Raw genomic sequence first — 24,894 nt, 5'->3', positions numbered from 1 at the left:
GGTTTGTGTGGGTGAGGAGAGAATAAGATGCTGGTTTCCTTGCTCCCTTTCACTTAGGCTGACCTGCAGGCTCCAGTGGAGAATACGGCTTATTTATTTTTAGCTTTATTCTGGCTTTCCAGTGGGTTTAAATAGCAAATGACATGAGGTGTAAGGAACCATCTGCTTAGCGGGAGGCCTGTCAAAAAAACCACTCCTGGGGAATAACACAAACAAATCTCAAGGAATTAATGGCATTGATTTGCAATCAGGAAATCACATTTGATATATGAACTTTACATATATAATGACATAACTTTTTGTGTTCCTCAGAAACACCCTGTGGGGGCAAAATCTCACTGTCCCTTTGGTTACTGTATGTGTGAGTGAGCACCTCAGGACTAATAAACAGTGCAGTTCATGCTGCATTTATTATGAGTGCATTAAGCTAATAGAAATAATCTCTCTCTCTCAACAGTCCTTCTGTAGGTAATGTAACTAATGGCTAGTTAGAGTAGGAACATTTTTCAGTAGAAACTACATTGTACCTCTGCATTCTAGAAATGCTGAGATATACATGCCATATACGTATGGCTAATATTTGAAAAATGTCTAATATATGATAAATATTTGCTTATCCTGTACAAAACAGAAAGTTCACTCCTAAATGTCTGACATGCATGATCATACCATGCAATTCTCTCAAGTGTCGTATAACTGTTTTCAAATTAACAACCTTCAAAGAGTTAATTCATCTGTGAAGGTTCTACCCAGGGCATATTCCCCAGTTCTGCTAGCATCATCAATTGGTATTGCTCATTATGCCCTCTGCCAAATGCCAGACCCACTGAGGCAGGGGTTTAATGTTTTAATGAGCTAGTCATCAGAGTGGATCCTTTCAATCCTTGTAAATGGCAAATACTTTGAATTTGCCTAGTTTGATTTGCATCTGAATGTCTGACCACATAGCTGGTGGTAGCTTTCTCAGTGAGGTGATCTCCTGTAATAAAAAAGCCATCCTGTGAAAAATCAAACCTACCAAATATCCCCATTTATTGGAATGTCTCATTTTACCCTTTTACCCTTTGAAAGGTTTTCTTTTCTTAGTACTTGGTCCATGCTATAGAATTTGGGTGTATATTGCCCATTCCTGTTACTTTTTAATATGGTAAAACTTATGAGGAAAGATTAGTAAAACTGGGAATTTTCAGCTTGGAAAAGAGACGACTAAGAGAGATACAATACAGGGCTATAAAATCATGACTGGTGTGGAGAAAGTAAATAAGGAAATATTATTTACTCCTCCTCATAACACAAGAACTCGGAGTCGCCAAATGAAATGAATAGGCCGCATATTTAAAAAAAACAAAAGGAAGTATTTCTTCACACAATGCATAGTCAACCTGTGGAACTCCTTGCCAGATGATGTCGTGAAGGCCAAAATAGGGTTCAAAAAAGTCTAGATAAGTTCATGGAGGATAGGTTCATCAATGACTATTAACCAGGATGGACAGGGAGAGCCTCTGTTTGCCAGAAGCTGGGAATGGGCAACAGGGGATGGATCTTTTGATGATTACCTGTTCTGTTCATCCCCTCTGAAGCATCTGGCCTTGGCCACTGTCAGAAGACAGGATACTTTGGTTTGACCCAGTGTGGCCGTTCTTATGGCTCCTGGGAGATCCTGAAAAATTTCTCTGTTGCTTGATGGGACTTGGGATTTTTTTTTTTTTTAATATAGATGAGCTTCACATCTTAAACCGACTATGGAATATTGGCCATGAAGATGGCAGAGAGCTGGCTCCATCCCTGCTGTGTGGCAAACACAGCTGCAGCCCTCTAAAGATATTTTCCTTTTGCTTCTTAGTGGCTGCTGGGCTGATATTATATGGACAATCATAGAGGTCCATTAGTAGCACTGGCTGCTTCCCCAGTCTTAGCCGTTCACTGCTAAGCAGATTGGAGGAAGTGAACTTTTCATATGAACCCAGGGGGAGGCTCTTTTTGCTAGAAAAAATTATAGCCGAGTTCTCTGTAGAGCTCAGTCGATGCTGCACTGACAAATAGACTTAAAGCAACTTGTCACTCTGAAGCTGTAAGGCACAACATTAAATCCCAATGATGGTAATAGTGGGGTAAGAAGAGAGGAAGTGATGTAGTTAGAAATGGACAGTGCAGAAGGCAATATAGTTCAGATTATTTTTAGGGCTGTCAAGCAATTAAAAAAATTAATTGTGATTAATCACGCGATTAAAAAAATTAATCACGATTAATCTCACTGTTAAACAATAATAGAATACCATTTATTTAAATATTTTGGATGTTTTCTACATTTTCAAATAGATTGATTTCAATTACAACACAGAATAAAAAGTGTACAGTTCTCACTTTATATTTTTATTACAAATATTTGCACTGTAAAAAACAAAAGAAATAGTATTTTTCAGTTCACCTCATACAAGTACTATAGTGCAATCTCTTTATCATGAAAGTTGAACTTACAAATGTAGAATTATGTACAAAAAATAACTGCATTCAAATGTAAAACTTTAGAGCCTACAAGTCCACCCAGTCCTACTTCTTGTTCAGCCAATTCCTCAGACAAACAAGTTTGGTTACAATTTGCAGGAGATAATGCTGCCTGCTTCTTGTTTGCAATGTCACCTGAAAGTGAGAACAGGTGTTTGCATGGCACTTTTGTAGCTGGCGTCGCAAGATATTTACATGCCAGATGTGTTAAAGATTCATATGTCCCTTCATGCTTCAACCGCCATTCCAGAGGACATGCTTCCATGCTGATGACAGGTTCTGCTCGATAACTATCCAAAGCAGAGTGGACTGACGCATGTTCATTTTCATCATCTGAATCAGAGGCCAGTAAAAAGTTGATTTTCTTTGTTGGTGGTTCAGGTTCTGTAGTTTCCGCATCCGAGTGTTGCTCTTTTAAGACTTCCGAAAGCATGCTCCATCCCTTGTCTCTCTCAGATTTTTGGAAGGCTTTTCAGATTCTTAAACCTTAGGTCGAATGCTGTAGCTATCTTTAGAAATCTCACATTGGTACCTTCTTTGCATTTTGTCAAATCTGCTGTGAAAGTGTTCTTTAAATGAACAACATGTGCTGGGTCATCATTCGAGACCGCTATAACATGAAATATATGGCACAATGCAGGTAAAACAGAACAGGAGACATAAAATTCTCCAAGTCTTTCAGTTACAAATTTAATAAATGCATTATTTTTTTAATGAGCATCATCAGCATGGAAGCATTTCCTCTGGAATGGTAGTTGAAGTATGAAGGGGCATATAGATGTTTAGCATATCTGGCATGTAAATACCTTGCAACGCCGGCTACAAAAGTTCCATGTGAACTCCTGTTCTCACTTTCAGGTGACATTGTAAATAAGAAGCAGGCAGAGGTATCTCCCATAAATGTAAACAAACTTGTTTGTCTTAGCGATTGACAGAACAAGAAGTAGGACTGAGTGGACTTGTAGGCTCTAAAGTTTTACATTGTTTTGTTTTTGAGTGCAGTTATTGGGAGAAAAAAAAATCTGTTTGAAAGTTACACTTTCTCGATAAATAGATTGCACTACAGTTCTTGTATGAGGTGAACTAAAATACTATTTCTTTATAATTTTTACAGTGCAAATATTTGTAATAAAAATAATAATATAAAGTGAGCACTGTACACTTTGTATTCTGTGTTGTAAAAGAAATCAGTATATCTGAAAATGTAGAAAAACATCCAAAATATTTAATACATTTCAATTGGTATTCTATTGTTTAACAATGTGATTAATCGCAATTAATTTTTTTAGTTAATCGCATGAGTTAACTATGATTAATCGACAGCCCTAAATATTTTAGTTTATAAAGAAATCTGTCCATCAAAGCTTTCAATGCAGCTTCTGGAATGTCTGCCCACAACATGAGGCTAAAATACACAGTGAGTAGTTTTTAAATATACATATTCTATAAAGAAGATGAAATTCTCTTCAGCATATGACAGCCCTGTGAGTTTAGCAAGAGGACAGAAGCTGGAGTGTAGATGTTTTAATGTGAAAAATACAACTTTGGTCCAATGGGATTAGAAAGAAATTCTATTGTGGACCAGAAGAATTCAGATGATGGCATGGATTTTTGACAGATGGCTAATGCTGGGTGTATGGGAATCATTTTGGGGTGCTACTGTTTGTGACTTCATCTCTGGAGGAGATAGGTGTTACCCAAATAATACAAATACCGTGGAATCCAGGATTGGGCCAAGAGACTCTTGCTTACTTTGGCATCTGCTGTACAGGTATGACAAGATGCTGTGGTGATTCTTATGTAGGAACTTTTAGATGCCCCTTAATCGGTTCCAGTTCACATGCTGGGATCAGGAAGCATAGCTGCATGGGCCTGTTCTGGGTGTTCAGCCAGTCAGTTCACAGCTCTGGCTGTTCCTAGCTATGGCCTGTGGACCGCCCATACTGCAGAGACGCCAAACTGAAGGGGAGGGAAGGCAGAAAACCTCCTGACAACCCCCCTGCAGAATTCTCCCTGAACTGTTTTGGGGGGGGGGGGCATGTTCTGTGTGGCAGTAGTGCTGCCCCCAAATCCTATGGACCTGAACACCAATAGCCAGGGTCCTCCATTCCTCTGCCCTGGTTCTGTGGTTCTCTGACAGTGTGACAAGGGTTTCCATGGCAAGTGCTGCCCCCTGGATTTCTGCAGCATGGAGGGGGCAAGGAAGTGAAAATTCAGCTCTGTTTCATTTCATGCTGCCACCTTTTCCACAGGGCTTTTAGGGGAGGATGATGCTTGGTTCGCCAGCTCCATCCTTGGCCCTTCTCCACTGGCCCCTGCCCATACCCTCTTTATCTAGGGAGAGGGCTCTGCAGCGCAGGAGATGGGCCCCAGTAGTGGATTGCACTATCCTCCACACAAAGAGAAGAAGACTCTCCATGTGGGCCTTCAGTCCCCTGTGATTTTATGTAGGCAGCCCAGGGACCATACTCTGCCCTCAGGAGGGAGATGCTCTGTGACTGTGTCACTGTAGCTGCTGAGCGGCTTCCCTTTAAGGTTTCACCTGAGGTGGGGCAGACATTTTTACTTAGAACAATTTCTAGTAGACAGCTTTTCTTCCATGTGAGATACATGAATATATCACCCTCAGGGGCGGTTCTAGCTTTTTTGCCGCCCCAAGCCCGGCAGGCAGGCTGCCTTCGGCGGCATGCCTGCGGGAGGTCCGCCGGTCCCATGGCTTCGGCATACCCACCGCCGAAACCGCTGGACCAGTGGACCTCCCGCAGGCATGCCGCTGAAGGCTGCCTGACTGCCGCCCTCGCAGGGACTGGCAGGGCGCCCCCCGCGGCTTGCCACCCCAGGCACGCGCTTGGAGCGCTGGTGCCTGGAGCTGCTGCTGATGACCCTATTACTGAGCAGGGTACAGAATTTGTTTACTGTTGTGTGACAAGCACGATAATATGGTCTCAGCAACAAGTCTGAAATCCCTCGAACCGTAAATTCAAATCCCAGCAGGTTTGAGTCAGCCCTTCAGCTTTCCCAGGTGGATTCATTAACTTCCAAGCAGTTTACTGCAAGTTGTCTCTTTCAAACAAGTCTTTAAAAACCAAGGCCCTATCTGCTCTTCATGGACATTATCAATACCTTGATAAGAACAAGTGATTGCCCTGACATTCTTGGTCAACATTACCTCCTCTTCTGATGTAGTTATAGTATAAAGTGTAATGATCAGGTGCAATCTCCACTCCAGAAGTGGCTGCAATTCAATGTTGCATTGCTCATACTTATAACGTATGAAAGATCCTGTATAAGTGTAAGAGGGGTAGCCGTGTTAATCTGGATCTGTAAAAGCAGCAAAGAGTCCTGTGGCACCTTATAGATTAACAGACGTATTGGAGCATGAGCTTTTGTGGTATTCACCCACGAAAGCTCATGCTGCAATACATGTGTTAGTCTATAAGGTGCCACAGGACTCTTTGCTGCTTGTATAAGTGTAAAATAGCATCATTATTATATTGCTTTATTCCTTGTTAGAGCAATAAGTGGGAATGAAGTCTTCCCATGCTGTGTACAAATGAACAGAATGGAGGGATTTATGTTGCATGGCAGGTGGCCTCATATGATTATTCTTTGGGTGGACGTATAGGATGGCTTTCATGCACAACTCTTGTGTCCTTCCCTTGTTATATAGCAGACCTGTTTCGGTTGCTGTTGTGCTGCAAGTGAAGTCTTTACAATATACCAGCTTCTGCTAGGGTTCGTGGATCTCATGATGTTTTGTTACAATTTTAGTGGGAAAATGTGTGTCAGTTTTATGAGCTTATAGCATAATACATGTGACCATCCCTTTGCTTCTTCTACACAGCTGCTGGCATGCACACAGGATACCCTCTCCCTGCTCAAGACCCCTTCTATGAGGTTACATGAGATACAATATCCTATAGTATAAAGTCCTTCCAGATTCACCATATTGTACAGCATGCCAGCTTCTTGCCACCTACTGAACCTGTCTAAATCTCCTATATTGCTTTGAAAATGTCAATGTCTCTTTTAAAGAGCTGAGCCCAGTGCTGGTACCTATAATAACAAATAGCTGCAATAAGGAATCTGTTTTAACCAGCCAAAGGAAGCAGTGATAGACTTTGTATGTGTTCTGCCCTTGTCAATCTAGGCTAGGTGGAGGAAAATCTAAAGGCGTACGTTGCTCTTGGACATTAATAGTACCCTGGTTACGCCTTCTGACACCTCTGAGTTGGGGCAACATGTTTAGGCTCTTTGCAGTCACGTTATTTACCTGAGGCAAGTTTTCTCTTTTCATGCTTGACAGTTAAATGAATATCCCTTGCTCACTGTGCTCCAAGGTGTCAACCACTGTGAACGGTTTTCTGTCCAGGTCATGGATAATTTTGGTGGGTTTTGAACCACATTTGCTGAGTTCATAGTGGCAGAATTGAGGGGTGGGGGAAGTGGGGCAAACATAGAATATTAGGGTTGGAAGGGACCTCAGGAGGTCATCTAGTCCAACCCCCTGCTCAAAGCAGGGCCAATCCCCAGACAGATTTTTACCCCAGATCCCTAAATGGCCCCCTCAAGGACTAAACTCACAACCCTTGGTTTAGCAGGCCAATGCTCAAACCACTGAGCTATCCCTACCCCCCCCCAATAAGATATATTAATAAATGTTGCTAATAAAGCTTTATTGATTTTTGGTTTGAATTACAAAATTAGAGCATGATGAGAACACAGTAGCTGCCATATGATTGGTTTTAGTAAAACATTCAGTAGTATCTTATGAAATTGTTATGATTTCAAATTGGATTAGGTAGGAAAACTGCCATGTAGAATTGCGCATTGGTCACAGACTCTAAATAAAGAAAGGATCATGGTAAACTGCAGTGCATAGGCGTGCACGTGGGGTGTGCTGGGTGTGCCCAGGCACACCATAATGCAGGGGTGGGCAAACTACGGCCAGGATCCGGCCCCTTGGGGCTTTGGATCCGGCCCGCAGGACTTGCCCTGCGTGGTGCCGCAGGCCCCACGCCGCTCTCAGAAGCAGCTGGCACCACGTCCCTGGGGCCCCGGGGGTCGGGGGCAGAGGGCTCTTTGCGTTCCTCTAGGCACCGCCCCCTGCAGCTCCCATTGGCCTGGAACGGGGAACCGCGGCCAATGGGAGCTTCGGGGGAGGTACCTGGAGGCGTGGCAAAAGCAGCGCGTGGAGCCCTGTGCCACTCCCCCACTCCCCAAGGGGCTGTGCAGGGACGTGATGAGCGGTGCGGTGTGAGGCCAGAGTAGGCAGCCAGGGAGTGCGCCGCTATCACTCCGAGCCACTTTAGGTAAGCGGCGCTGGGCTGGAGCCCGATCCCCTCCTGCACCCAGCCCCCCCAACCTCCTGTCCTGAGCCCCCTGCTGCACCCCTGCTGCACCCCTCCTGCACCCCAACCCCCTGCCCTGAGCCCCCTTCCTGCACCCCTCCTGCACCCCAATTCCCTGCCCCAAGGTCCCTGCCTGCACTTCGCACTCCAACCCCCTGTCCTGAGCCCCCTGCTGCACCTTGCATCCCCATGTACCCCAACTCCCTGCCCTAAGCCCCCTGCCTGCACTCCGCACCCCTCCTGCACCCCAATCCCCTTCTCTGAGTCCTCTAATACACTCCGCACCCCTCCTCTGCCCCAATCCCTTGCCCTGAGCCCGTTCCTGCACACCGCATCCCCTCCCACATCCTGCACTCCCTCCCGCACCCCACCCCCTTGCCCTGGCCCTGCATACAATTTCCTCACCCCGATGTGGCCCTCAGCCCAAAAAGTTTGCCCACCCCCTGCCCTAATGTCTCAAAAAAAGTGGCTTTTTGTTTTAATTTAATCGCATGATACACTCTTTTAGTTTTAAAGTATGGATTGTTGTATTATGCAATAAGCGCCGAATTGCGTAATATAGATGTTGTAGAAATGTATAGAAAGCCCGCGTTCGCTCGCATCATGCATCCCCACTACTGCGGCACCACATTACCATTGCTCCTCCCCTCCTCTTCCAACTACTATTCTAGAAAATTCTTTGACCTATATAAGCGGCCGCGTCAGGCGTGCCCAGTGCAGTGTCTACAGTGTTTGTAATTTTGTCGCGTGTACTCTACTGAAATAGCATAACAAGCCCGTGGCTTTACGTTTTAATTCATGATACCCCCTTTTAATTTTGAAATATGGATCGGTTCGTTGTTAAGATAAGAAAAGGAGCAGACAAACTGAATTATAATGAATGTGCTGACAGTAGTGCAAATACCTCGGTTAAGAACTTACATGAAGATAATGCCGCCACCAGTTCCAGTGCGTGCGATAAACTGAGTAATGACCAACAGAAACAGACTTTGTCTCTTAGGGTATGTCTACACTTACCTCCGGGTCCGGCGGCAGGCAATCAGTGTTCTGGGATCGATTTATCGTGTCTGGTCTAGACGCGATAAATTGATCCCGGATCGATCCCGTAAGTGCTCGCCGTCGACGCCAGTACTCCAGCTCGGCGAGAGGAGTACACGGCATCGACGGGGGAGCCTCCCTACCACGTCTGGACCCGTGGTAAGTTCGGACTAAGGTACTTCGAATTCAGCTACGTTATTCACGTAGCTGAATTTGCGTACCTTAGTCCGAAGTGGGGGGTTAGTGTGGACCAGGCCTTAGTTCAGGTCAGTGTAGTTCCTATTCAAAGCCATCAAACATTCCATCTGATGACCCGGTCTGTGATATGCCAAAAAATAGATTAGAACGCCAGTTTCAATTATCTAGAGGTCCTTATCAGCCTATATTGAGCATGTTTCCTAGAAGTAAAATAGGGAATAAACAAAGAAGTTTTCAGTCTGATTGGTATGAAAAGTATAGGTGGTTAGAATATAGCCCATAAAAGGTCGCAGCATTTTGCTTTTACTGCCGTTTCTTCTCCTCTAATGATGCAGCAAACAAAGGTCACACTGATCCAGCATTGATTGATAAAGGATTCAGAAACTGGCATAGAGCTAATGAATGTTTTAAAAACCACCAACTGTCAAAATCTCATGTGTTGAGCTGTTCTTCATGGTCAAGTTTTAATGAAGGGAAACCTATTGATGTATTGTTGGATGAGGGCAAGCAGGCTTATCTGTCTAAACAAGAAGAACGGTACCATAACTGAAGTGTAATAGAGCGACTGATTGACATTGTTCTGTGTTTGGCGAAAGGTGGGAGACCATTCAGGGGTCACAATGAGAAAGCTGACAGTTTTGAGAGAGGTTTATTTCTAAATCTTGTCAATATGCTCCAAAAAATGATCCTGTAATGGCAAAGCATGTGCAACAATCTCCTCGAAACGCTACCTATCTGAGTAATCGCATCCAAAATGATTTAATTGTGGCCTTGCACAACGTTGTGCAACAAAAGATTGTGTCTTCGCTAAATGGAAAAATGGTCTCGATAATTACCGACAACACTACTGACTGTGGACACCATGAACAGATGTCCATTGTGGTGCGGTATTTTGACAATGAAAAACCTAGTCCAGTTGAACATTTTGTGTCTGTTCAGAGACTATTAACAGTTGATGCTCAGTCTATTTTTGACCAGTTAAATGACGTCCTTGGCATTCTTAAAATTGATTGGTCATCAGTGATGTCTGTCTGTTTTGATGGCGCATCTACTATGTCTGGATGTACTGCGGGAGTTCAAATGAAATATAAAGAAAGAAACAGTGAAATACTCTATGTACACTGCTATGCACATTGTTTGAACTTCATCCTAGTAGATGCATGCACTTCAAGTAAACAAAACAGAACTGTCTTTCATTTTTTTGGTGTTATTCAGACTCTTTATGCCTTCATGAAGGGGAGTCCTGTGCGACATGCAGTAATTGAGAAGATTTCACAAGAAGTAGGATCCCAGTTGAAGACTTTGAAGTCACTATCAAACACAAGATGGCATGCAGAGCAGAAGCAGTGGCTGCTGTAAAACAAAACTACTCCATCATTTTATAAGCTTTACAAGAGATTATTGAAACAACTCGCCTTGCTGATGCTAAAATAAAAGCCAGGGGTCTTATCCATGAACTAAATTCATTCAAGTTCATCTTTGGCCTTTACATGATGCACCCTATTCTCCAGATGGTGGTAAAAGTGAGTAAGGCTCTTCAAGCTCCAGATCTCAACTTACTTACTGCAATGACAGGGGTGAAAAGCTTGCGTAACTCTTTGGCTGCGATGAGAAGTGGCCCAGAATATTTTCAATCTGTTTTCAATGACAGTGTGAAAATGTGTGTAGAGAATGATATATCGATTCCCCCAGTTAAGAAGAGAAAAACGTCCACTCGTATTGATGACGCGTTTGAGTCCCAGCATCACTTTGATACAAAAGAGGAGCAGGAAAGAATAACTTAATTTTACCCACTCCTAGACTCAGTGATTACCGGCATTGACCAGTGATTTGAACAGGAGATTTGTAAAATTGTGACTGCAAACGGAAAACTGCTGAACTTAGACATTGGTAGGGACGATATGAGAATCATTGGCAACAAATTTAAAGTGGCCTTGGATGAGTTGGAAGCTGAAGTCGGATTGCTTCGGGGTTATGACGGATCTGTTCCTAAAGGTAGCACTACGAACACCACCAGAGAGTGGCTTGATTGGCTGAAGGAATCGGATCAGTCTTCCATGTTCCAGGCCTTTTACAAATCTATTCAGTGCTTTGCAGTCTTACCTGTTACAAGCTGTTCATGTGAAAGAGCCTTTTTGAAACTAACACACGTAAAAAACAAACTAAGAAGTACAATGTCCCAACAGCGCCTCGACTCACTCATGATTTTGTACACTGAACAGGAATTGGCTTCGTCAGTTAACTACAATGATGTGATTGAGGAATTTAAGTCCATAACACCTGGTGAGCGATGTCTAGTTCCTTGACTGTGCCAGGACTTTCAGTTCACCCTGCTTGTTTCCCAGGCTTCTTGCATTAGTGTAGAGGCACTTAAGATAACTTGCTGAGCAAGACGATCAGCAAGTTATCTTAAGTGCCTCTACACTAATGCAAGAAGCCTGGGAAACAAGCAGGGTGAACTGGACGTCCTGGCACAGTCAAGGAACTATGATGTGATTGGAATAACAGAGACTTGGTGGGATAACTCGCATGACTGGAATACTGTCATGGATGGTTATAAACTGTTCAGGAAGAACAGGCGGGGCAGAAAAGGTGCGGGAGTTGCATTGTATGGAAGAGAGGAGTATGACTGCTCAGAGCTCCGGTATGAAACCGCAGAAAAACCTGAGAGTCTCTGGATTAAGTTTAGAAGTGTGAGCAACAAGGGTGATGTCGTGGTGGGAGTCTGCTATAGACCACCAGACCAGGGGGATGAGGTGGACGAGGCTTTCTTCCAGCAACTAACAGAAGTTACTAGATCACAGGCCCTGGTTCTCATGGGAGACTTTAATCACCCTGACATTTGCTGGGAGAGCAATACGGCGGTGCACAGACAATCCAGGAAGTTTTTGGAAAGTGTAGGGGACAATTTCCTGGTGCAAGTGCTGGAGGAACCAACTAGGGGCAGAGCTCTTCTAGACCTGCTGCTCACAAACAGGGAAGAATTAGTAGGGGAAGCAAAAGTGAATGGGAACCTGGGAGGCAGTGACCAGGAGATGGTCGAGTTCAGGATCCTGACACAAGGAAGAAAGGAGAGCAGCAGAATACGGACCCTGGACTTCAGAAAAGTAGACTTTGACTCCCTCAGAGAACTGATGGGCAGGATCCCCTGGGAGAATAACATGAGGGGGAAAGGAGTTCAGGAGAGCTGGCTGTATTTTAAAGAATCCTTATTGAGGTTGCAGGAACCTCCAGGAACAAACCATCCCGATGTGTAGAAAGAATAGCAAATATGGTAGGCAACCAGCTTGGCTTAACAGGGAAATCCTTGCTGATCTTAAATGCAAAAAAGAAGCTTACAAGAAGTGGAAGATTGGACAAATGACCAGGGAGGAGTATAAAAATATTGCTCAGGCATGCAGGAGTGAAATCAGGAAGGCCAAATCACACTTGGAGTTGCAGCTAGCAAGGGAAGTTAAGAGTAACAAGAAGGGTTTCTTCAGATATGTTAGCAACAAGAAGAAAGTCAAGGAAAGTATGGGCCCCTTACTGAATGAGGGAGGAAACCTAGTGACAGAGGATGTGGAAAAAGCTAATGTACTCAATGCTTTTTTTGCCTCTGTCTTCATGAACAAGGTCAGCTCCCAGACTGCTGCACTGCGCAGCACAGCCCTCTGTGGAGAAAGAAGTGGTTCGGGACTATTTAGAAAAACTGGATGAGCACAAGTCCATGGGGCCGGATGCGCTGCATCCGAGGGTGCTAAAGGAGTTGGCGGATGTGATTGCAGAGCCATTGGCCATTATCTTTGAAAACTCATGGCGATCGGGGGAGGTCCCGGATGACTGGAAAAAGGCTAATGTAGTGCCCATCTTTAAAAAGAGGAAGAAGGAGGATCCGGGGAACTACAGGCCAGTCAGCCTCACCTCAGTCCCTGGAAAAATCATGGAGCAGGTCCTCAAGGAATCAATTCTGAAGCACTTAGAGGAGAGGAAAGTGATCAGGAACAGTCAGCATGGATTCACCAAGGGCAAGTCATGCCTGACTAACTTAATTGCCTTCTATGAGGAGATAACTGGCTCTGTGGATGAGGGGAAAGCAGTGGATGTGTTATTCCTTGACTTTAGCAAAGCTTTTGATACAGTCTCCCACAGTATTCTTGCCAGCAAGTTAAAGAAGTATGGGCTCAATGAATGGAGTATAAGGTGGATAGAAAGCTGGCTAGATCGTTGGGCTCAATGGGTAGGGCTCAACGGCTCCATGTCTAGTTGGCAGCCGGTATCAAGTGGAGTGCCCCAAGGGTCGGTCCTGGGGCCGATTTTGTTCAATATCTTCAGTAATGATCTGGAGGATGGTATGAACTGCACTCTCAGCAAGTTTGCAGATGTCACTAAACTAAAATTGGAAAGAGTCCAGCGGAGGGCAACAAAAATGATTAGGGGGCTGGAGCACATGACTTATGAGAAGAGGCTGAGGGAACTGGGATTGTTTAGTCTGCAGAAGAGAAGGATGAGGGGGGATTTGATAGCTGCTTTCAACTACCTGAAAGGGGGTTCCAAAGAAGACGGATCTAGACTATTCTCAGTGGTAGCAGACGACAGAACAAGGAGTAATGGTCTCAAGTTGCAATGGGGGAGGTTTAGGTTGGATATTAGGAAAAACTTTTTCACTAGGAGGGTGGTGAAGCACTGGAATGGGTTACCTACGGAGGTGGTGGAATCTCCTTCCTTAGAGGTTTTTAAGGTCAGGCTTGACAAAGCCCTGGCTGGGATGATTTAGTTGGGAATTGGTCCTGTTTTGAGCAGGGGGTTGGACTGGATGACCTCCTGAGGTCCCTTCCAACCCTGATATTCTATGATTCATTCTCTAGGACAGGAAGATCAAGAAACCTTAATCTGTTTTGGTCAATTTGGGTTAGCTCATTATCTGGTTAAAGATCATGAAAATTGACTGTATCTGTGTATATGCCTGGTTATCACTACAGCAAAAAATTGTTATTTTGTGTTGTATTTTTTAAGTAAAGTTTAGTTGTTAATTTAAAAAAAAATAAGTTTAGTTAAGTTTTAGTTTCTTTTGTTTGTTTGATGAATAAAAATAATGTCCTTTATGATTGAGTATTCAATAAATGTTTGCCTTTAAAAAACAAAAAATTGCCTGGGTGCACACCCTAATGAAATCTGCTGTGCACGCCAATGCTGCAGAGTATTGAGGAGTGGGCTGCCTGCTGCAGAGACTGGAAGTAGGTCTGGTCTAATTTAACTTCCCAATTAATGTTCTGAAGGAGGGAGTACCTAGTGCATCAGTGGCATTTGCAGATGGTGCTAAACTGGAATAGCTGTGAAAACTGGTGAGGGTAGAGAAATAACACAAAGGGTTTGGCATAGAGAGATTAGACATAAGGACAGCTACATGAGATGGAGCTTGGCAAAGTGCAAGCTAATACATCTGGGGGAAATATCTGAAACTCTGAGTCCATGAGAAGGGATTCGATACCAGAAAGCAGGAATGCAGGAGACCAAAGGGTTAGTGTGGACAGCAAATTAGACAGGAATTTGCAATGGAATTGGAAAAAGGCTAATGTAGTGCCCATTGTATTGATATTGTTCTAGTCTCACTGGTTGATAAGCACTGCCATGGCAGTGTTTTAACGTTGCTGCCCCGTTTGCCCCCCCAGGCCACCGATGGTGGGGGAGGGGCAAAAGGGACAGCTGCTCTGGGGCCCGACGATCTAAGAGGGCCTGGGGCTCCTGGCTGCCGCCGCCACTACTGCAGCAGCAGCCGGAGCCCCGGGCCCTCCTAAATCGCTGCCGGAGCCCTGGGTGCCACGGGCCGGGCAGTGCAGAAGGGCTGGCTGGGGGAGGCTGACCCCCCAACCCCACACCCCTTCCTGGGTCCCGGAGCTGGCCCCCATACTGGTAAGCCTTTTATGTTACTTTCACCCTTGCCCTGAGGCATGGGTCAGTCACATTAACAGCCCCTGCATCCTCCCAAGTTTTCAAGCTAGACAAATTCAGATGGGAAATCAGGCATAATTTTTTAACAGTCAGAGTAATTAACCACTGGAACCACGTACCAAGGGTTGTGGTGGATTCTCCATCACTAACCATTTTTAAATCCAGGCTGGATGTCTTTCTAAAAGATCTACTCTAGGAACAATTCTGGGGCAGATCTCTGGCCTGTGCTATACTGGAGGTCAGCCCAGATGATCACAATAGTCCCTTCAGCCTTGAAATCTAGGAATGTCCCAAGTGCAAGGGTGGCTTCCTGCTGGTGTCCCTTGGAGTGCTACCCTGACAATGGGGTGGGGTTCTAGCTCTGCCCCTCCCCCCCCACTGTAACAAAGGCACAGGGGAGAGAGCATTCTGCACTCTCCTAAGGGGTGCTGCAGTGGGTGCTCTGCTGTGTACTTGGGAGCTCAGGGAGGCACAGGAGGGGAGCATTACCCTCAAAACAAGCCTGTCTCAAGGGAACATCCAGTCTTTGGACTAGACAAGTGTGTGGGATGGATGACCAGATCAAAGCCTTAGCACACTACATTTGCTATCTGTAGCTAAGCAGAGAACAAAGCTCTGCTGCTTTCACAGGTGGAATCAGCTCTCCAGCTCAATACATTTTGCATCCTGCAATGCTGAAGTGATTAGTCCTGGGGAAATCAGATCACTTCCCTTCTTTATTGGTTTGATAGTCTCCATTCCCAGTGTAATATTGTTTGCGGCTCACAAATGGGCCTTCCATTCTTACCTATGCCAGGCACACTTGTGAATACACCCTGGGGAGATAGTGTATATGTGCAGTGTGGGTGAAGGGCTGTTGCACTGTCCTGTCATCAAGTGGCAGAATAGAAGGGAAGTCAGGAGCTGAGAGTAAGTGTAAATTTGAGCACAAGTGCTGTTGCTTTCACAAGGAGACTCTCATGGCAGCAACTGCAGCTTCACCTTGAGAGACAGAGGCTTACTCTGAGGCCAAGCACCTCCGATGGAGAAAGATAACAAAAGTCTCTAACAGAGAGAGAGGAGAGAGAGCTGTCCCCATTGCAGCTCACCTTCCTACTGTGCTACCTACTTGTTGTAAATGTAATTATTGTCATGAGCTTGTTTATTTTTATTGGTCCTAATTACCTCTTAAACAATCCTGTTCAGTAGCACCAGAGGAAGTGTAATGGGTGCCCCATAGCTTCGGGTAAGGTGAATGGATGGCTATTCATATTGTAGGAGCTGGAGCTGCTAACATGTTGGAACATAAAGAAAAAGGACCAGAAGATTGGTTGGGACTGGAATGTAGAGGCTCTCTCCACTAGGCTACCAGTCTGAATTTGACCCAAGCCAAGCTGGTAGCTGTTACCATCTCAGGGCCATTCGGCAGCTCTCGGAAATGAGGCAGTGCAGCCCAGTTCCCAGTGTTTCCAAGTCATAAGAAACAAGACCATATTGTACAACAGTTGGTCCCCTTGTTTGCAGTCTCACCAGAGGCCAAAGACTGAACAAACCATGGAGCTGCACTTCCATCTCGCTCCTAGAGATGTTCCAGTCCGATACAAGTTGGGGCACCCCTAGCCATCATAGTATACTTGTGTTGGCATCAGCTGAGATTAGAGGGAGGAACAAGGAGACTTTTGGGAAATAGCACTCATTAAAATGCTCTTTGTGATCGCAAATAGCTGTTCCTACACTAACCTTTACTCCTCTCTTTTTGTATCTGCCGCTGTGTGTTCCCTGGCATTTGGACTTTCAGGGCAGCAAGGGCTTTTGGAGAGTATCTTTCACAAAACCACCCTGAGGGCAGAAATGGCTCAGGTAAGAGAAATCTTGTGTGACCTTTATACTGATGTGTGGATGGTGCTCGTGTGTCATAGTGGACTTTATACCAGATGCCCTATTCTTATAAAGAGTCAGCATGGGGTGTCAGCATCTGAGAGGGGAGGGCCCAACCCCTTGGAGCCCATTATTAAAGCACTGTAGAAGAAAAGGCTGAGATAATCTACACATGGTGAGTTGGGGGTATAAGTTCTGTTCATAGAGGACAAGTGCCATATCACAAAACCATCATGACAGCTGGCCTCCCTTGAAGGAAGTCTCAGCAGGGAGGATAAAGTCTGAAATGCACAAGGAGACTAAGCTGGCACCTCATGCTTAGGCCTTGTCTTCACTTGGAGAAAAGGTCTGTTTTAATGTGTTAAAAACCTAGTGCAGGCAAGGCAAGTTGTAGTGTTAACCCATAGTCGTTGGTTGAGATAAGCTCTAGGCTCGCTCCTAGGGTTTATCTTCACCAACGTGTTAAAATTACAGTTATCTTGTCTCTATTAGGATTTTAGCATGTTAGATAATGTGTTAAAATAAAAACACACTTGTGTAGTGTAGACACCCCTAGAAGTGGTCCCTTGTAAGCATGTAGGTGGGTGTGGCTCTCCGTCGCTGTCTGTCTCCGAGGGAGGCCATGCCCCTTTGCTACATCCCTACAGATCAGTGTTGAGGCATTTTGATGGGAGAAGCATGCCCAGCTGCTCCCTTTGGTGTCCCTATTCTGTAGAGAAAGACAAGAGGCTCCAAAGCTGTCGATACAAAACATTTCACTAGCAGTGCAGCCACTAAAAACCCTCATGAAAACATCAGGCTCCTCCACAGGGGAGGAAGTTATTTAATAGGATGTAAAACCTAGCATTTGCAATTTGGGGCCTCAGCAACACAGCTGACATTTTGCATGTGTGGGGAAATATCTTTTGCCCCAAATGTATAAAATAATATGTCAGCTTTTGCCAGACAGCCAGATAACTCCCTGCTTAGTCAGTGCTGACAACCTACAGAATTGGTCTGCCTGCTGAAGAATGTTGATTTAAAACAATGCCCCTCCTGCTATATATTCTCTTCCCCATTCACAGAGTGTGATGTCCCTTTGCATTTGTTAGGTATGATAGTCTCAGACAAAATGACTCTGGGGTGCCGATGATTCATAGGTACCAAGGCCAGAAGGGACCATTGTGATCCATGAGGAGATCAGTAATGTCTGCTTCAATGCCGCATGCTATGGACAACAGGCAAGTGCCTTCAGCACAGTTGCCCTGAAACTGACCTAGCAGGAATAACAAAGAAATGATGGTTTTAGTATGCTCAGCATCACTGTACATGGGGGGGGGGGGGGAGAATGGAACTAACGGAGGCTCGTTATTCTCAGAACCTGTAACATGTATATGTGCACTTACAGTGGTGCATGCTCAGAAAGATGGTCTCCTGTTTCTGTTCCCATGTTCTTGGATCCATATTAGCCTTGAGGGGACAAATCTGAGTGCTTGTGAAACTATCTGTCTGTGGGCACGGATCGGACAGTGAAAGGGTAAAATAAATTTACTTGTGCCTGGAGCCCTTATGGAAAAATCTTAGAGACTTGAATAGGAACTAAATCAATAGGATTCAATAGAAATTGGTCTAAAAGCCTGTAGAATATAATAGAGAATGCAGTCTTTTTTCCATAGATTTATTAATCATCCTATGACATTCTATATAATTTAGCGTATTCTGTAGGATATGATGGAGCAAAAATCATTACAGTAGGAAGGTTATTCTGCAAAATGCAGTAGGGATTTTGTGAGTGCAAAATGTGAGCACAGGTTTCTGTTGTCCTCACAAGCAGAGAGGTCAGATATCAGCCTTTCTGCAAATGTTCCATGCTATGGGTTTGATCCTTGAGCACTCTGTCTTTAATCCAGCAAAGCCCTAAAACGGTGTGCTTAACTTTAAGATAATAAGTAGTCCCATTGACTTCAATGGAATAAATTAAATGCTTAAAGTGAAGCTCATAGAATATCAGGGTTGGAAGAGACCTCAGGAGATCATCTACTCCAACCCCCTGCTCAAAGCAGGACGAACACCAACTAAATCATTCCAGCCAGGGCTTTCTCAAGCCGGGCCTTAAAAACCTCTAAGGATGGAGATTCCACCACCTCCCTAGGCAGGGCTGGCTCCAGGCACCAGCTTAACAAGCAGGTGCTTGGGGCGGCCAAGGGAGAGGGGCGGCACCTGCGGCAATTTGGGGGCGGCAGGTCCCTCACTCCCTCTAGGAGCGAAGGACTTGCTGCTGAACTGCTGCCGCCGATCGCGGCTTTTTTTTTTTTTTTTTGCTTGGGGCGGCAGAAATGCTGGACCTGTCCCTGTCCCTAGGTAACGCATTCCAGTGCTTCACCACCCTCCTAGTGAAATAGTGTTTCCTAATATCCAACCTAAACCTCCCCCACTGCAACTTGAGACCATTGCTCCTTGTTCTGTCATCTGCCACTACTAAGAACAGCTGAGCTCCATCCTCTTTGGAACCCCCTTCAGGTAGTTGAAAGCAGCTATCAAAGCCCCCCTCATTCTTCTCTTCTGCAGACTAAACAAGCGCAGTTCCCTCTGCCTCTTCTCATAAGTCATGTGCCCCAGCCTATACTTTATTGCTTTGCTGGATTGGGTCCAGAGTGCTCATCATCTTGCAGGATTGAACCTCGTGTGTGTGATTGCATAGCATGTGTGTGTGCACTATATGTGCGGCTGTGTTGTATATGTTTTGGCACACTAAGAGTCATCGATTGGTGAGACCTGCAGGCTTTTTAGTGTAAAAACTGGTGTTCTAAAAAGGGATCATAGGTTGCTCTTTTTATTATTTACTATTTATACTGTGGTAGTGCCCCAAAGCCGCAATCAGGATCCAGGCCGCAGTGTGCTAGGCATTTCACAAATGCATAGTGAGAGACAGTCCCTAACTTAGAGTCTACCGACTAATTTAAAACCAGACAAAACAAGTGTGGGTAATGGGGTAGGGAGGACCAGTCTGGCAGTGATAGAAACACCTGGCTACGTAGACTAGCTGTGCACGCAGCATCACCACTTAACTTCCCACGCTGCTGGTATGATGAGAGAAACAATGGTGGGGAGAATTTATATTCTATTTCCTTGAAGTGTCAGTAACGGGCATCGCTGTTTACACTCCTTCACTCATTGGGATATGACTGATTCTGAATGATAAGAGAGGCCACATGTATGATAAATCCTCAACTGAGAGAAACTGTTTCACAGAACCCCTACTCGCACCCCATTGTACTAATCCACCTAGGTATCCCTTCGACAAGGGGACTCACGCAGCCATGCACACGCTGCTGGCCAGCTGTTTTAGTAGCACACTGCTAGATTGAGAGAGAGCTGAGGCATCTCTTTCAACCCTTGCTTAACAGAAGTAGGAGAATCCTTCTTGTTACCCATTTAAATCCCAACCAAGTCAATTATAGATTTTTTTTCCCCCCAGCTGTGTTGAAGGGCCTTCATCCAGTCTCCCTGCACAGCAGAGCTCTCCTGAGCACCCTGACTCATTCTCCTGTTTGGGAGTACCTGAGATATGTCTTGGCTTTGGAGGTGAATAGATTTTTGCCATCTGCAAATCACACTTGTTTCCTCTGGTGGGAATATGGCAGCTTCTTTCTGCAGGAGAGAAAGTTTCCAATGCTCTCCTGCCTATGTGTTCTTCCAAACACAGCTCTCATCTCACCCTTAAGGCATGCACTCCAACAGTCCATGCTCTTTGAAGAGTGCTTGCCAAACTCTAACAAATTTTGCTATCTTTCATCCATTCTCTTGAAATAGCTTGCAGTTGGTCTGTGCTCCCTTTCTCATGAGTGCTGATTACTAGGATTGTGTGTTGATTTGTTTGTGGTTACAGAGATCGTTGTGTTTGATCAGAAACTGCCTCCTTTCTCACTAGCCTGCTCCTATTGTCTAGTGCCAGGGCCTGTGACACAGCAATCACTTTGTGGGGATGGTTGTGACATCACAGAATGGATCGGATGATGGCTAAACTGGAGTTTATTTTCAGGACTTGAAGTATTTGAAATACGCATTCATGTTTCTTATATATTTCAGGAACCCTGGTAGAGACAGCATGGGTAGTCCTGACAACTATGGGAAACATGAATGTGTATTTCACTGCAATATTTTGGCTCTAGATTTTTCTATGCAAATTATATTTTTCACTTATTGAAAAAGAATTTCCATTTCTTCCTCTTCCCTCTTGTAACTCACTCTATTTTCATTGTGCTGCCTGCCTGCCTCTTGTTTTTTAACTGCCCCCCTTTCTTCAGTCTAAATTGCTCCTCTGTTGCCTTCCTCCTATGTTCCACCATTACATCCACTCCAATCGATCCCTGCTCTCTCTCTCTCTCTCCCCCCCCCCACCCAAATTCACTCCCCTCTGCCCCAGATGGAGTCCCAGGAGGGCAGAAGGAGCTGATAGGGACATCTTCTTGCCCCTAGGATCAGACTCGTCCTGCCTTTTCCCACTAGAGTCAGGGGGAGCTAGAGGCACTCAGATACAGAAGTGATAGAAGCCTTATAGCTCTCTGGGTAGACACTTGGGTAGCAAGAGCTGGCAATGGTGCAGACTTCATGCTGAAGGGCAAGCAGATAGGAGTCTTCCAGCTGGGATGCCTCTTCTTTTCCAAGTGCAGCTAAGCCTTCAACTCTGAGGCAGAAAGCTGGAGCCCAGAGACTCCCCATCCAGACACAAGCTCCTCCATTGAGATGCCAGCAGCATTGACACCCTCTGAATTCATTCCACCTGTGCCACACCCATGATCGGAGTGTGATATTCCCTTTTGGTTTTGTGTTGACAGAGGCTGGGGAGGGAAAGCGGCTGAACCTGTAGCTTTGGCGGTTCCAAACTGTTGCTTCATGTTGCACCGGTGATCTGATAATCTATTGTCTTTCATAGGTAGCTTTTGCCTTTGAAGTGTGTGTGTGTGTGTGTGTGTGTGTTCACGTGCATGTGTCTGGAGAGTTTATGTGTGTGATAGGGCAGGGACCTGGGGGTGCGATAAATCATTGCAAACCAATTGTATATCAGCAGAATGGGCCAGCTGCCACTGTCTGGATGGTTTGGCGAACTGTGATTTATTTGGAAGGCTTTGCTTGGGGTGCTGTTGTTCAATGCTTGTGCAGTTGGCTGCCCATCCCTCAGTCACTGAAGCTATAAATGGTAGATAGTCTCCTCCTTCCCTATGGAATTAAATTCCAGTCTTAGGTATAGGCAGACAGGAGTCTGCAGAGTACTGCAGTGTGTAACTTTAGCAAGAACGATTTTTGTTGGAGGAGTGGAGAGTGTTTGTGGTGTTTTTTTTTTAAAGGATCAGAAAACGTTGGGTCACTTTTCCTTTAATTATTTATTTTTTGCACTAGGTTTTAGCTGAAGTGAAAACACTGAAATATTATGAGTGAGAGGCTGTTTCAAGCTCCTCCTAGCTGAACAGCAGCAGAGACTACTGGAAATCGCATAATAAAACCTCTTCTACTGAATTGGCCGGGCTGGTTTGTTTACCTGCCATGTCTGCAGGTTTGGCCGATCGCGGCTCCCACTGGCCAATGTGGGCTGCGGGAAGTGGTGTGGGCGGAGGGATGTGCTGGCCGCCACTTCCCTTTGGTCTGGGATGGCAAACTGCAGCCAGTGGTAGGCGCGATCAACCAAACCTGCAGACGCGGCAGATAAACAAACTGGCCCGGCCAGCCAGGGCGCTTACCCTGGCGGGCTATGTGCCAAAGGTTGCCGATCCCTGATGTAGATGAATTAGCAGTGTTGGGAGGAGCAGAATTGAAATAGCCGGAGGCTGTGCACTGTGGCTAAGATGCACTGGCAGAGCTTCATGGGAGCCCAGAAGAGAATGACCACAGGTGTTGCAGGTCAGGACTGAGGGGCATCAGCAGAAATGTAGGATAGTTCAAGATTGGAATTGCAGGGGGTATTGTGTGTCAAGCAAGACTGAAAAGTGTTCCCAGAGCTCTCTGAGGGAAACTTGCTCAGTTCACATTCTGCCCGATTCTGACCGGTCCCCATCACTCTGCCCGATTCTTTCAGATGCAGCCTGTATCTCCATAACTCATGAACATTCATTTGCCCTAACATGAACCACATGGATGCATTTTTGAAAGAAGCTGCAAATCCAAGTTTTCAAACCCTGCTGTTCCTTTCCATCTCACATCGTTAAGGGCCCAGAGGCAATAGCTGTCCCTTCATTTAATGGCAAAGCTATAATATAGCTGGAGAAATATAATAGCCAGAGAAGCATCACTGCAAAAAAAGGAAACACACATCTTCTGAAATCTGAGGTGATAGTTATTTCCTCTTTGCTCCCTAAGACGGTGGGGTTTATCTAGATGCTCATCTCTTCTTTGTCTCCAGTGCTGGGTTTGGGATTCTGGAGCCAGGATACTTTCATTCTCAGTTTGGTTGCTAATAGATTTGCTCCTTTTTATCTTCTGCTGTCCTCACTCAGTGGGCCAAATTCTGCTCTGACATACAACCTGTGCAGCCTCACTGAAGTCAGAGGGCTGATACAGAACAGAGTTTGGCCTGCTATATGGGGCCAGATCCCCAGCTGATGTAAATTGGTGACAGCCAGCTGAGAATCTGGTCCTGAGTCAGTACAGCAGTGCAAGAAGGCAAGGGCAAGGTAATGCTGTTTTCCTCATTTGACAATGTCTCTGTAAAAAAAAGAGCATTTAAAGGAACATGTCATTGGGTCAGACAATGCACTCCATTTGACCTACAGTGTTTTAAAATTATTTTACGCTGAGAAAGTCCTCTGGAGTCTAAGTATGTGATTTTTAGCTGGTGAAAATCCAGACTGCGCTGACAGTGACCAAGAAATATTTTTGTTCTGTTTCTGTATCCAGTCAAGGGATCACAAATGGGTTAATAAATGTTATTCACAGAATTATGCTGGTGTCACTGGCAATGTCTAATCAGTGATGCTCATGATGTGAGAGCTGTGTGGGCCTGTGCTCCATGCAAATTGGAAAAAGAAAGACCACTCTTTGCCAGATAGGAATGAGCAAAACCAGTATGGAAAGAAGTGTCACTTCGAAACTTCTGAGGAAGATGTTGGAGTGAATAAACCAACGCTAGTGGGCTGGGCTAGTGGATGGATCACAGGGCTGATAATGGGATATTGAACCTTCAGCCTCTTGATGGCCTGTTCAGATCCAGCTCCTGTGGGCAGCTAGGTAACATCTGTTACCATCTGCTCTTTGGTCTGAGGCTTCGTGGTCTCCTGTTCCTAGTGGACAAGTATCCCCACTAAAAAAACCACCACAAATGACACTACCTGGTGTCAGCAATCTCTGCAGGAATGGCCAAGCACAGACTAGCCATGGAGGCAGAAGGCTAGATCCTCAGGTGGTGTAAATTGGCATTGCTCTGCTAAGTGCCATGGAGCGATGCTGATGAACAGCAACTGGGGTCTGGCCCTGAGATTCAAACTCCATGTGTCATGCCATTGCATACCAGTCAGTGTTACCAGACAGCCAAACTGAAGCACTGGAATGGGTTCCCTAGGGAGGTGGTGGAATCTCCTTCCTTAGAGGTTTTTAAGGTCAGGCTTGACAAAGCCCTGGCTGAGATGATTTAGTTGAGGACTGGCCCTGCTTTGAGCAGGGGGTTGGACTAGATACCTCCTGGGGTCCCTTCCAACGCTGATATTCTATGCTCCAAAGGGAGCAGTAATCAGGATGAAAAGGAATCCACTCTAGGAGCCCTCATCTTCCTGCTCCAATGTACTTAAGTAGATAAGATTCTATAGGGCATGCGTTTATTGTGTGTGTGTGTGTGGGGGGGAAGCAGGGAGAACAGGAGTGATTAACAAGTCAGTTTACACCATTCCCATTTGCCTCGAGAGAGAGGAGGGCACAGTGCCAGATTTCCTGAGTCCCTGCCCTAGGGCTGGCATAGCTATTGGTGGAACAGCTTGTTGTGGGAGAGGTGGCAAGAACAACGTGGAGATGAAATGAAACTGAGCAGCAGTAACCAGGAAGAGGGTGT

General features: G+C 45.3%; 1 protein-coding gene across 6 annotated transcripts in view; it reads left to right on the top strand.

Moving 5' to 3' along the window:
• The window catches only part of NSMF (NMDA receptor synaptonuclear signaling and neuronal migration factor), a 71,511-nt gene that overhangs the window by 823 nt on the left and 45,794 nt on the right, over positions 1-24,894 (top strand). For all 6 annotated transcript variants that reach the window (XM_034793680.1, XM_034793679.1, XM_034793678.1 and 3 more), the window contains exon 2: positions 16,801-16,862. In XM_034793680.1, coding sequence (XP_034649571.1) covers positions 16,801-16,862 — 62 coding nt within the window. The remainder of the gene's footprint in view (positions 1-16,800; positions 16,863-24,894) is intronic.

Source organism: Trachemys scripta, chromosome 17 (assembly GCF_013100865.1).
Source record: "Trachemys scripta elegans isolate TJP31775 chromosome 17, CAS_Tse_1.0, whole genome shotgun sequence".
In the NCBI taxonomy this organism is placed as follows: Eukaryota; Metazoa; Chordata; order Testudines; family Emydidae; genus Trachemys; species Trachemys scripta.
This window is presented reverse-complemented; position numbering and strand designations above follow the sequence as displayed.